The sequence below is a fragment of the Coloeus monedula genome (assembly GCF_965178545.1).
Source record: "Coloeus monedula genome assembly, chromosome: 12".
In the NCBI taxonomy this organism is placed as follows: Eukaryota; Metazoa; Chordata; class Aves; order Passeriformes; family Corvidae; genus Coloeus; species Coloeus monedula.
Window position 1 is genome coordinate 18,685,279 of NC_138792.1, and position 14,197 is coordinate 18,699,475.

The 14,197-nt window shown below is 46.2% G+C and overlaps 1 protein-coding gene across 1 annotated transcript; it reads left to right on the forward strand.

The window, feature by feature from the left end:
* The first annotated feature begins 2,992 nt into the window (after window positions 1–2,992).
* ITM2A (integral membrane protein 2A) lies at window positions 2,993–12,750 on the forward strand. Its single transcript, XM_082289732.1, has 6 exons — window positions 2,993–3,133; window positions 6,685–6,816; window positions 7,034–7,222; window positions 8,289–8,399; window positions 9,490–9,640; window positions 11,675–12,750. The coding sequence occupies exons 1-6, from the start codon at window positions 3,050–3,052 to the stop codon at window positions 11,761–11,763; spliced, it is 756 nt and encodes a 251-aa protein (XP_082145858.1). The 5' UTR covers window positions 2,993–3,049; the 3' UTR covers window positions 11,764–12,750.
* Window positions 12,751–14,197: the final 1,447 nt, after the last annotated feature.

Below are 14,197 nucleotides of genomic sequence, written 5' to 3' on the forward strand. Positions count from 1 at the left end.
TACACAGTCGGGATTATGCACACACAGAGCACCTTCTACTTTCAAGTGTGAGAATACTTCAAAAACTAGGATAAACAGAACATCCCATTGTTCCCAGAAGGTAAGGAAGGGTTCTCCTGGCATAAAAAAAAAGAGGAGATAGAATAAATGTGAACACATCTTAAGGCTGGAATTTTTAAAAAGTGTATGAGAAGAGTTAAAAAAACTCCTACATGTTAAAAATTAATTCAGGATTGCTCAAAAAAAGAGCTTCCAGTGGGATTATCTGCTGAGTCACTGCCTGGTGCAATACAAGGTACAACCTCACCTTCCAAAGCCTGGTCTTTAATATTCTTAGAATGTCTGGGCTCCTTATGTCATCACTACTGCTAAAAGGGAGGCGTTGGGGTTTAGTGGCACTTCTAAGAAAAACAGTTCTGTTCTCTGTGGGTAAAGGTAACAGAATCACAGCCACCACCGCATTCCAGTTCTTTTTTTTTTTTTTTTTTGGCCAAATTTCTCCCATCTCTAAGTCAACTTGCTCCATGTATTTGTCTTTTTTTTTTTTAAAGCAGTGTTGCTTTAACTTTACAGACACCAGAAGGATTGAAAAGATAATTAAGCACCAGGGGATAATCTCTTGCCTGCCAAGGTGATAAAGACGATGTCAGAATAAATACCAGTAAATTAACCCCAGAGTATTATAATAGTAAAGAAAAGCAGAAGTATTGCAGAATTCAAAAGAAGAAGCAATATGACTTCTTTAGATGGCTTGAGATTTCCAGGCCTAACTGCAATCAGTACATGGCAAAAGCCTGACAGAAAACTGGGCCAGGACTAAGGTGAAAAAGCATTTTAGGGGTGAAGTGGGGAAGTCACCCATGGAGTATTCTGATATTTATTCAGTCAAACAGCCTGATGATTTCTCGATGGAAAAAACCCCTGAGTTTTCTTATGTCTTCCCAACTTGGTATTCTACAAAACACACTCTGATTATTGCGGGAGGAGGTGTGTTTGGAAGGAGTTGGTACTGGCTGAACTGCCAGCATCAGCTGTGTAAAATTGTTTGGTGATATTGGAATTACTTTCCCCCAGACACTGCAGATTTTAAATAAGTTTTGAACATGGTAAGACAGATTATTGTCACAAACACTACAGAAATGCACATTAAAAAGAAATCTGTAACAACTCTTATGAAAGTTCCAGTTTTGCGAATTTGAGTGCAGACAAATATAAAAAAACTCTTCTATTCTTTAACGTTTTTATTTTCTGAGCACAATATTTCCAGGTGTGTCCACCCCTTGCAACAGAACATGGACAGGGAGGCAGCTGGCATGTACAGCCACTAGTGTTGATAAAAAGCAAGGGTCTATTTGTGTTTTATTCTAGTTTTATTTCTGTCTTATTTTTCAAATAAAGGTGTTGGGTAATTGGAAGATAAAGTCAATTTGTTTAAGCATGAAGTAACTACATTAGATTAAGATACCAAAAATTATTCATAGCATTTATCAGCTGCCAGTTTGGAGAGTACAAATATTGCATTGGCCATACAGGAAACTTCTTAATTTGTCCTAAATCTGTGTTCCAGGGACTTTGAGAGTAGAGCTTGACTTATTCCCAACATGCTAAATCTAGGAAGTATGAAAATTGATTTTTCACTGGTTTCTTGGTAAAATGAAGTTAGAGTGTTTTCTGTTACTAGACCAAGTCAGGCTAAATAGACATAAAACACTTTGTTCTTCTCTGACTGAAGTCAAAGTCAAAATTCTTACGAACATGAAAGGCAGCAATATCAAACCTATGATCTTGAAAGGAAACACAGTGTATTCCATCTGTGGAATAACAGGAACATGCTTTGAATGCTGGAATACACACCGCATGTTGTTTACACTTAGAAGAATTACTTATTGCAATATTTGCATAAGTGTTCAGCTCTGTTTAATTATGGCTGTCTGCGAGGGAGGGTTCCATGGTGTGGGCACCAGATTCAAACCAGATTTCTTTGTAGAGCTGTAAAGTCAAATTCTAGCGAGACGGACACAGATTTCCATCCATATGAAGGAGAAGATTGTTTCACACAGTCTAATTCATTAAGTGTTTCATTCTCCCTTCTGAGGCACATCTGGAGGGCTGTGCCCAGGTCTGGGCTTCTTGAGGACAAGAAAGACAAGGAACTGCTGGAGACGGCCCAGTGGAGGCCACAAAGGTGATGAGGAGTCTGGAGCATCTCCCTGATGAAGAGAAGCTGTGGGAGCTGGGCTTGATTAGTCTGGAGAAGGGAAGACTGGGAGAGGATCTCATCCATCCATACCAGTATCTCCAAGGGGTGCCAGAGGATGGTGCAAGGCTCTGTTCAGTGGTGCCAGTGACAGGACAAGGAGCAATGGCCATAAACCAAACCATAAGAAGTTCCACGTCAACATGAGGAAGAATTTCTTTCCATGGAGGGGGCAGAGCACTGGGACAGGTGCCCAGAGAGCACCAGGAGCGGCTGAGGGAGCTGGGAAAGGGGCTCAGGCTGGAGCAAAGGAGGCTCAGGGGGGACCTTGTGGCTCTGCACAAGTCCCTGACAGGAGGGGGCAGCCGGGGGGATCGGGCTCTGCTCCCAGGAAACAGGAACAGGATGAGAGGGAACGGCCTCAAGCTGCACCACGGGAGGGTCAGGTTGGACAGCAGGAGGAATTTTTGCATGGAAAGGGCGGTGAGGCCTTGGCAGGGGCTGCCCAGCAAGGTGGCGGAGTCCCTATCCCTGGAGGTGTCCAAGGAAGGTCTGGACGTGGCACTCGGTGCTCTGGGCTGGTGACAAGGTGGGGATCGGTCACAGGTTGGACTCGGTGGTCTCGGAGGCCTTTTCCAGCCTCTCTGATCCCGCCACGCCACGTCGGGATCCGCTCCCGGCGCCTGAGGCGAGGGGCGGCGGGGAAATGGAGCCGTGTGACGGCGCGGCCGGCAGGGGGCGCTCCCGCGGGCCCGTGGGCGGGGCTGGAGGGGGCGTGGCCATCGCAGACCCCGCCCCGCCCTCCGCGCTGTCCCCGCTGCCGCTCCGGGACGCGGCAGCAGCGCCGGCGCCATGGTGAAGATCGCCTTCAACTCGCCCTTCGCCCTCAAGGATGAGCCCAAAAAGGAGGCGGCCGAGGCGCTGGTGGCCGACAAGGTGCGGGCACAAGGGTGTCCTGGCCAGCGGCGGCGGGGGGAGGAGCGGGGCGGTGTGAGGGGGGGCGCGAGGAGACGAAGCCGCCGCCATTTTCTCGCGGCCGGGGGAGGCGGCGGCGGCCGCGGGGCTCGCGCTCCTGTGGCGGCTGCCCCGGCGCGCCCTGCCCGGGGCTGCGGGAGCGTCTCCTCTCAGCCGCCAGAGGCTGCGGGGCCCCGGTGCCGCGGTGTTGTCCCTCTCCGCAGCCCCGTCGCGGTGCGATGTCCCGTGACACCCCCGGGCCAGCGCCGGCACCGGGTGTTTATCTCGAGTTGGGCCCGTGCCAGCGCCGCGTTTCCTGACGGCGCTTTAAAGCTCCCAGCTCGGCCCTGGGCCGGCCGGGGAAGCGCAGGGAGAGCTTCCCCCCGGCGTGGGCAGCGCTCGGCCGGCGCCTTGCAGGCAAACAAAGCGGGCTGAGGCTCGTCCTCCGCTCCCGGCGGCGCTCGGAGCCTCCCGGCAGCTGCGGTGAGGCGTCGGTGTCGCGCTTAAATTAAGAAACCTGCCATAAAGGGTTTTAAATAGAAACCCAGGCTAGCACCCTGTGGTTGGCTTTTCCTTCCCAGCGAGCTGCGCGTCGCTGGCTTGAGTGGAACTTTCCCAGTTTGTGGGAAATTTGTTTTGAAGGTGTCTTGCGCTTTAGGCAGATGGAGAAGCTCAGCCTGTAGGTAAATACATCAGTGGTTCTAGACGGGGAAGATGGCACGGGCTGAGTTTATTTGAAATTGGAAAGTAAGAAAATTTTTAAAACAACAAAACTTGTGGAGTTGGGCTCTAGTTCTTTCTTTTTTTTTTTTTTTCCCTTCTAAGCTGTAATCAGGAAAGCAGCTTCCCTTCCAGCCTACACAGCCTCACCTGAAATAGCCTCCCTTTGGAAGGAGAAAGGATGCAGAGTGATTTTCCTGCTCAGTGCACTCTTCTGAGCTGTCAGTGCTTGATGTGTGCACATTTAATATAGTAGCACTGAATTACAGGATCAAAAAGAGAGAAAGTAGGAAAACAGGGTAGATAAAGGATTTAAAATTTGTTGATGTCATTAGCCTGGCCAATTTCTTGTGGGACAAACTCCTCAGCTACTCCTGAGGCAACTGGTTGTATATACATTTACTAGCCCTGTACTGTGAAAGCTTTGACTGGAATAGTTCTAATAAACACACCCCTTTTTGTGTTCTCGTGAGAGCTGCTCCTCTTAATTTGGAATATCCTGTGTGTTTGCACACACGTACTTGGGTTTTTAACAACTCTTCACTCTGGCTTCAGGGCTTGGAATTGCGTGTAAACATCAAGTTCATAATTTTACTCCAAGACAGACTTGTTGGAGTGGTTGTTAATGTCTTCTTTTGCTGGAATATTTGTGCAGAGCAAACAAGCTTAAAGGCTAATGTTGGCTGAAACCGCACAATAAAAGTCCCCTGGAGTATCTGCACAAAACCCTTGAGCTTGCAGAATTTTCTCCCTGCAGGTTCTTTGGGGCTGTCAGCAGTGTTAAAACAAGTGATTTTTCTTCTTGTCTCTTATCCCTCGTTTTCTTTGCTTGTTATGGCTTAGAACTGCATTTTCTTTGTAGGTTTTTGATGACTTTTATCTGTTACTTTTGTGCAGAGGTTTTGTAACCTGCTGGAGCAAAATCTTCCTATTGTGTTCTCTTAGCAGCTCTGTCAACTCTTCCCTCTCAGGTTCAGCTGCCCACATTGCTGCTTAATATGCTGAACCACCTTTGCTTTGTTTGAAATAGGTGTAGTGCAAGTGTAGCTAATTAGATGTCGACATCATCCCTGCACTGGGATGGCTGGAGTGCCAAAACTGGTGCAGACTGGTGTGTTCAAGTAGGGACAGGCTGGATGAGTAAGGACCTCCAAGGTGGAGGTGAACATGGAGAGAACAGAATTAATCTCCATCTTACAGCTGCTTAACCCTGAAAGATGATTTTCACACAGTGCCATAGAAATGTGGCATCATTCTGACTTGAAACCAGGGTTTGGCTTTGTTTTTGTAGTTTGTTTCTTTTTTAACAAATGCTTCACATGCCAATTGTAGCAGCTTGTGTCCTGCTGAACCAACATTTTTGTGTTTGGAGGATGCGCGAGTGGAATGTGGGAGTATTGACTTTCACAAAACAGCTTGGGGTTTGTTTCAGTGCTTGCATAACTGATGGCTTTGACTTTTATGCTGCTGCATCTTGCTGAGCATGGAAATATTGCAACCTCGGTGATAATGCTGGCGCTTGTTGGGAGCACAGGTCATTAAATGTGTTGTGTTCTGCAGGACCCAAATAAAGAAAGGCCATGGAAGCTGTTGTGCCCAGCCCAGCCACTGATTCTGGGAACACCTCAAAGGAAAAGCTCTTTTACTGCGAAATCCAATTTTCTTCCTTCCTGACCAGGACAAAGAGCAGATCTTGAAAGCAAGCTATTAAATCCTGGAGTCAGGAATCATTAAAGGGACCTTCTTGACCAAATATAGAGGTTATCTAAACATTTTGGGTTTGGTGGTTGTTTTTGTGTTTTGTTTTTTCCTTTTAAAGACTCAAGCCCAGTATGTGATTCCAGGAGGGAATGTCTCTTCTGATTGTTTAGTATTTGACAGTACTTTTGCTGTTCTCTTCACTTGGCTTGCCTGAGCCTTGCAGCTGGAAGTCTGGGAAGATGCTGCAGGAGCTCTGGAGGGTTAAACTTTCCTTTCAGACACCACCTCTGCCTTTGCAGTGAGGATTGCACAACTCGACACCACCTGAGAGTAGTTTCCTTTGGGTGCAGTCATCCTTGTTGGAGAGAACACTGGGTGGGGGAAAACAAGCTGCTGAGCTAAAGAGGGAAGTTTCAGGCTGTTGGAAACAAAACTTCCTGGGATTTGGGTAGGAGAGAGGTTATTTTGAGGCTGCAGGGTAGGATGTGCCACAGGGACTTGTTTTCATTTGGCATAATTGGAAGCTGTGTTTAAGCTGACGAGTGGTTTTCTTTCATAATGCACTTTGCTTGTGCATATTAAAAGTTCCAAAACCTGGTGACTTGTGTCAGTTGTCTTGTTCCCCAGCCAAGAGACAAAGTTGCATCTTGGCTTCTTCTGTTAATCCAGCTTTGGGAGGAAAAGTAATGTTAATGCAAGTGATAGCGAGAGGAGGAGGGGAAAGAGGCTTTACCAAAAGGCCTGAAGACACTGTGTACCTTTAATGACCTTGATCTACAAATCCTGCTTTCTTGTACTAGAATGTGGCTGCAGCACAGTATCTTTTGTTACAGTTATTTAACTTTCTTACAATTCCAATAGTTCCTGGACAAAGGTTTGTTTAGAAAAACATCCTCTAACTCAGAAAATACTCTTGATGCTGTTTGAAAACTGATCTTAATCTGATGCAGTAACATTTCATGTGAGTGTTTTCTTATTTTATGATGCTGACTTGTAATTCCTGCACCTAGAAGAAGTAGAAGATGGTGGGTCAAAGTGAAGCAGTTGATAACAACTCACTTTAAATTCAGAGCAGCTGCCCTTTCTAAGTTCTCACCTTTCTTTATTTAAAGGACCCAGAAGTTGCCACACACAGGGCTGAAAACTCATCTGGAAGATGTCTCTTGACTCTGCTGGGCCTGGCGTTCATTTTGGCAGGGGTTGTTGTGGGTGGAGCCTGCATCTACAAGTACTTCATGCCAAAGGTAATGTGAGAGTTCTTTTTTACTTAAACAGCATTGATTAAAAAAGGTGTAAATGGGTTATCACTAGACTGGAAAGATGAAGGGGAAAGAAGGATCACGGGGCCATGAAGATTGTGTGTCTTTTGGGTGTGACGGAGCCGTGCTCAGTCTCGGCAGACAGAAATGCAGTGTTAAGAGCTGGTTTGCTGTGAGGTAACTGCCCTTGCTCATGTCCCAGCACAAGGTGTACCGTGGGGAGATGTGCTACTTTGAGAACGAGGGCCGGGAGCGCGCGGTGGAGCCGTACTTCCTGCCCATTGCCGAGGAGGCCGACATCCGCGAGGACGACAACATCGCCATCATCGATGTGCCCGTGCCCAAGTTCTCCGACAGCGACCCCGCTGCCATCGTGCACGACTTCGACAGGGTCAGTGTCCGGGGGCACGGCCGGGACCGGGGACAGGCGCGCACCGCTCGGGGGATTGCGCTCGAGGCTTCAAAGCTCGCTGTCAGCGCGAGTGCTGCTTGGGTTTTAGTGTGACACAGCTGACCCTGTGAACTCTGTAACAGTGGGATTAACTGCAGTGGTGGTACAGTCACTGTGGGTAGGAACTCTTGAGTTGTTTCCCAGAAAAATGCATCTCAGTGCTGTGCAACTCTACTGGTACTTGTGGGATATCTGGAAGTGCCTCTTGCTGTTTGGTCAAGAATCCCATGTAAATGGAGAACATCATAAATGTGTGTTAAGGGACTAGGGATGCAGCACAATGTCACAGCAAATTGTAGGATTGCAAACAGGTGTGGGCCTTGGAGAAGGGCATTGAAAAATCACTTCAAGCAGCTGAAACTTGGAACCTGACAATGCTGTGTAGTTGCATGGAGTTTGTGTAAGGCGAAGAGGAGAGGATGGCTTTCATTTGACTTTTTTATTAAAGTTGTGTTGATAGTGTTAACATTTATCCTCAGTCAGCTGTAAAAGCTCTCAGAGGTTGGTTGTAAATCCAGCCTTGGCAATGCAGATAGAATAAACAGATAATTCTAGTTGCTGCAGTTCTTGTGCTCAGTGGCAATGCTGATGAGATTATTGTAGGGACTAATACTTTTCCTGAAGAACTATTTAAAGGGAACGATTGTTATTGGCAGCTGGATACCTTTTGTTTGTACTGTGCTTCATTAGACCTTTTCAGTTATGAGATCATACTCCCAAATACTTCCTCTGTGTTAGTACAAACTGTACTCCTTTACAATTATGGCAGAAGCTGCTTTTCCATTCAGCTTTCTCTTATCTGCGAAAGTTTTTTAAACTATTGCTGTAACCACTTGGTTTACCAAAGTGGTAACAGTTCAGTTCTTACACAGAGCAGTTCCTGAATGCACCACTTCTGTAGTAGCTGTGAGTGATATCCAGCTTTTTTAGCTTGCCTTGCTCCTGGTAGAATTGTGTTCTGCTAATTGAAGGCTCCCTGACTAACTGAAAACTTTTTTTAAAACAGCTTTTGACAGCGTATCTCGACCTGCAGCTGGGGAACTGCTACGTGATCCCACTGAACACTTCCATAGTCATGCCTCCAAGGAATCTGATGGATCTCTTCGCCAAGCTGGCGGTATGTGGGAGCTTTGCTGCTGGGTTCTGCTGACAGGCTGCCTTTTGCTAAGAGTGCTGGGTGCTGCTCCTGAACTTCAGGCCCTTGCTAGAACAGTCCTCCCTCCATCAGAGTCCATAATCCCCCAGCTCAGTCACTGCACTGAAGTTAAGGCCAGCTGTCAGTGTATATTATGTTGAGTAGATTCATGCCTAATGCTCTTATTAATACCTGGCTTTATGAGAGCTGAAAGCAACCAGCAGATAAGGCTAAATTTAGCTGTTAGAAAGGAATTTGATAAAGCTCCAAATATCATTGAAAGCCTAAACCTGAGAGTTACTCCCAGCAAGCTCGGTCGCCCCATGAGGGTTTTGCTGAAAAGAACAATGTGAACTTGTTCCCCAGTTATTGGCGCTGCAGTTATGAGATCACCACAAGCATTTGACTCTTCAGTGACTAAAACTGGTGTTTTTCCAAGATGATTTGTGGGTCAAGTTAACAGAACTTGTTGCTGCTTCCCACTTAAGTGCAGTACTTGGCTATCATGTGTCAAATGGACTTTTTAAAAAAATCATTGACTCTCTTACATCTGGTTCTAGAGGCCACTGGTCTAGTTTAGCTTGTTGCAGTATTTTTTTTTAGCTCCATGAAGATAAGCTGTAAGTGTATGTCCCTGCCCCTGTTTTAGGAGTTGAGGGGTAGGAAGCTGTCTCAGTAGTGCTGGGAGCATCTGGTGAAGCCTTTTGTAGGTTGCCCTGCCTTTTTTATATTAGAAATACATTGCCTCAAACCTGGAGTCTTTCACAATACTTTGTTTCTCTTTTAGCTGCAAATTTTGTGTACAGATAAACCTGACCAGGTTCTATTTACATTTGCTTCACGTGAGGCTTGCAGAGTTGAGGTTAATTGTGCTTTGTTTGGATGTAACTGCAGCTGTTTGAAATGGCCTCTGTCAGTTTTTAACTTCCCTAGTATGCGACTGGTTGAGCTCAGCATATCTTGGTATTAAAAATCAGGAAGGCTGAACTCTCCTGCTTGAATCCCTTCCAAAGCAAAGAGTAAAATGTAGTGGTAAGCAGCAGTCTGTACCTGCAGGTTTTGTCTCTTCCAGACTGGCTCTTACCTGCCCCAGACGTACCTGGTGCGTGAGGAGATGGTGGTTACAGAGGAGATTGATAACGTGTCTGATCTGGGCATCTTCATCTACCAGCTCTGTGTGGGAAAAGAGACTTTCAGGCTTCAGCGCAGAGACCAAATCATGGGTAAGTTCCCCTCAGGAAAAAGCAAAGGTATTGTTTAACTAGGGAAGGGGTAAATACTTAAACCTGGGGAGTTTTTAGTCTTGGGAATCTGAGTGCTCAGCAGAAGCTGAGGCTACTCCTGATCCTGCTGGGTATTTCCCCTCCCTTCATGTCTGAATGTGAAGTGTCATTTGAACATGCTGAAAAAGTTTCAGTTACACAATTACAGGCTTCATGCCCAAACCAAATTTAAGTCTGTTTCTGTTCTATCTTTTGGTTGAACTTAAAAGTTAGTTTGACCCCAAAATCCATATAATCCATCAGATAATGTGAGTCTCTGTAGGCACAGCTCATTCTGTCCCTGTCCTATCTAAAACTGGGTTACAGGAGCACCAAATAAAAACATTTTCTTCTGCTTTACTTGCTCTGAAAAAAAAAGTAATTGAACAGTGAGCTCCGGACATCCCAGACTTCCTCTCTGAAAGAGGAAGAACACTCCAGAGGAGCTGCTGAGCTCTGGTTCTTTATTGCCTGTGTGCTCCTGCCACTCTGTGACAGGGACTGAGCTGAGGTGTCTGTGCTCCTACCTACTGTGACGAGGCCTGGAGGACAGAAATCTGGTGCTGTGAGTTTTGCTTCAGTGTAGCTCAAAGCATTTCATATTTGCTGCTCCCACCAAACACGGCCAGCTAACCCTTTGTCAGTTAGAGCCTTTCAGAATGCAAATGTTTGGTTTGTCAGGACTCTGTGCTCTGGTTTGGCTGCCAAGCTCTTAGGCAAGAGTTTCCTCAGCCCAGTTGCAGCATCAGGAGCCACATCTGCTGCTTGCTGCACACAACATCCTGTTGTGGATGGAAGGAAGGCTCCCTCTGTGGGAGCAGCAAAGGGGTTCTGTGTAGGGCACATGAAGGAACACTAAATGCTGTCCTCATGGGAGGCAGAGGCGTGTGACTGAGCTGTTGTGAGGATGATTTTGGGAACAAGGCTAAATTGACAGCTGCTGTGTCTGTAGACAGCCCTGTGAAGAGTGTTTATGATGTTCCCTGAAATCATCCTGCTCTAACACGTTGTTGACATCTTTGCCGCAGAGCAAAAGATTCCTGCAGAGCACTTGCACAAAAGGATTCTGGTAAATGGAAAATGCTTCCTGGTACAGCTGCTGTGCTGTAACTCTCCCTCTTTGCCTGTGGAGGGGAGAGGGTGGGAAAACTAATCAAAGTGAGGAGAAAATTGTTCAGGGGCCAGTCTTGCCTTGCCTTCCCCACCTCATTTCTAGCACACAGTGTATGAGCCATGTCACAGAAATGAGACTGCAATGGATAAACTCCTGGAACTTCTCTGGGAAAGTCTTCTCATTTCTTCTCATTTTGCTGGTGCTGCCTTGGCTCTCAGCTGTTGTGGAGTTTGTGTGTTCATCTGTTAAACTGACCTCAGGTGCTGTGGCAATTCCCTGGACTTGTAACTTGGAGGCATAGGAGGAACCCAGGTTATCCTGTTGGGTGGGCATTGGAAACTTCACCTCCATCCTGATGCCTTTGAATTGAAGGACACCCGGGATTTTAGGTGTTAATAAACCAAAGCAGTGCCCTGCTGGGGTTAGGTAAAGAGGTGGTGCTTCTCTTGCTTACTCTGAACAATTCTTGTCTAATTAAACTAAAGCTTCTCTGAATTACTGCAAATGGAAGTGATTGAGGAGAGCAGCTCTTTGGTGGTAGGACTGCTGTGTTCTTGTCTCTTACTGAGCCACAGCTGATAGAAGTAAACTGCCTGGGTCAGACCCAGTGCTGGCATGTCCTGAAATAGAGAAAAATCACTCCAATAGTGTTAGGAAGAACTAGAGTGAGGTAAATCCTCCCAAGGTGAAGTGCTCTGCAAAGCACACCCTGTGCAAATGCACATTGGGCTAGGGATTTGGGATGGAAAACAAGCCCATAGCAGGCTCTGGTGGCAATTCCTGGCTGGAGAAACACAATGCACTGAATGATTGTGTCTTGTAATGATGGAAGCTGGCAATGCTTGCTCTTCCCTCAGCCTCTTGTCATCTCTCGTCCCCAGGTGTGCAGAAACGGGCAGCGGAGAACTGTCACTCAATCAGACACTTTGAAAACTCTTTCGTGGTTGAGACAAAGATTTGTCAGCAGTGAAAGGTGACGGATGGGAGGTGACCAGGTCACACCTTCTTGGAGAAGTCAGCGTTAGACATCGACTTCTGCAATTAAACCGTGCAGTGATAATCAAAAGCCTTATGCATTTTCTGTGTATTGCTTGTATTTCAGAAGACAAAGTCACCATTTCAGCTTTCGTTGATCCTTGGTATAACTTTTTAGTTGTCTCATGTAAAACTTAAATTTGAGTAAGGTTTTTTTAGAAAGCTAATATCAGTTTATCTGTTGAATGTGTTTGATTTAGTGTAATCTGGGAATGGCAGAAAAATATATATATATAAAAATGTTAACCAGTTCCTTGGCTGGAACCAGTTATGTTCACCTTAACTTTCACAGAATGATTAATATTAATAATCTGTGGTTTGCACATCTTGTGTAGTTCTGTAGAATAGCTCTGCACTCCGTATCCTGGCTCAGAAACCTTCCTGATCTGGCTCATTAAAGGTTTATTTTAACGACCATGTGTGCAGCATGTAAAATCCAAGCTCAGTGATCAGAAACCTTTAACACTACCCTATTTCTTTTTGTGCAATTACTGTATTGAATTCGTATGTATATTTGGAACCTTCCCTGAGCTTACGTTGAGTTCTTCTCCCTTAGTTTGGTTTTGTGGCATTTAGTTGTTAGATTCAGATAGTTGCTCTTAAAGCTTGTCAGTATTTTTGGTTATGACTTGATTTATCCTGTAACTTCCTATTTCCAGGGTCTGTTCTGGTATAGCTCACTTGTGAACGTGACTGTAGTTGTAAACTTAAACTACTTGGGCTTATATAAACTTTTTAGATCAACTTTTTATGAGCAAGTAGCATTACTGCTGCAGTCAGTGCATTGTTCCCTTTTTTTGGAAAGCTGCAGTCTAAAGAGAATGAAGAGTTAGTGTCCTGCAGTTGATAAACCTGAGAGTTTTATTAAGGGACTTTATATTGGCATAAATTCTGCAACCCTATAATAAATGTTTCTCTAAAACTTCGGTGTTTGTGTGATTTCCTGGTGCTCAGAGGTGAGGGGGGTGATGCTGTGGGCCTGAGGCATCATGCAGTGCTCTTCTCTTACCCCTCTTAACTTCTTTTTGAGCTTGTGAAGCTGAATTTCCTCTTCTGGTGCTGTGGAAATGCTTTGTGATGCCAGACAAGCTCGAGGAACAGAGGGTAGAACAGACAGCTCTCTCCAAACAGCATCCCCCAGGGGCAGCTCTGGGGGTGTTCACTGCAAGGGCAGGATGTATTTACAATTCATTTGAATATTGCTGGTGATGAGGCTGTGATTGAAGGTTTGCCTGTCCCTGTTCGTGGGTGTTAATGAGGGGCTGTTCAGCACATCGGCATAGGCAGAGGTTAATGAATGTTTAGCTCTGACCCTGAGCTTTGCTGGAAGCTCAGACAGGAGAGTCCTGCCCTGAAACTTCTGGGGCTCCGAGCTAAAGTGTTGCTGAACCCTTGTAGCTTTCCTGGAAAGTGCCTGGGATTGTGCAGCTGGAAGGAAAGCAGCAGGATTTCTGCACAGAGAGCCGTGGGGAGGGAGAGGTGCCTGTAGGAGTTGCTGCTCTGTCATTGCCCAGGAAACTGCAGGAGAAAGGAGAACACAGGACTTTTAGCACAGAAACTAACACAGCTCTTCCCCCAAGGATGTGTCCCAAAACCAGAGCTTTGGCTCTAGAATAGTGTGTGTAGGAGAGTATTTCAGTAAATTGAAGTGTATAATGAAATAAAATGCTGTAGAAAGCTCTGATTCCTGTCACTGTGAGCCAGGTTTCCTTCCCTCACAGGGTGTTACTGGGAGAAGCAGCTGTGCTGGGAAGTTTTTCCTTCAGACTTTGTGCCTTTGGACAAGGGGTGATTTCCTGCTCCTCTGGATTGGATGGGAGGATAACCAGGATGGGTTCTTTTCGTAACCTTGAGTGGAAGGACTTGGAGACATGTTGGTTGTGGAGAGCAAGAAGCATCTGCTTGTAGCAGTGAGGTGTGATTATATGGAAAAGAAACCCCAGGAGTTGCTCTTTCCAGCTCAGAGTGTCCATGGAGTGGATGCACCTCCAGCCAGGAATGCTGGACCCGCTTCCACATGGGCTGGAACACTTGCTATACCTTTGGAACGAAGTGAAGTCAGTTCTTTCAGATGTTATTGGATGTTCCAGGCATGGAGCCAGGGACAGCAGGAACAGATTGTTCTCACCTGCTCTGAGGTGAGCAGGGAGCTGGATTTGGTCACACGTGTGCTCTGCTGGGCTTGTTACCTATCCCTAAGTGTTTTAGGCTGGGGCTGTCCAAGCCAAAATATTGGAATTTTCAGGTACTCCTGGGATCTTCTAATGCTGTGTTTGGCTTTGAGCAGCTGCTGTGTTCAGCTGGGCTGTCGAAGCAGGAGGGAGCACGAGTTGGAGGAGTCCTTTGCACCAGTAGATGGCACAGGCAGC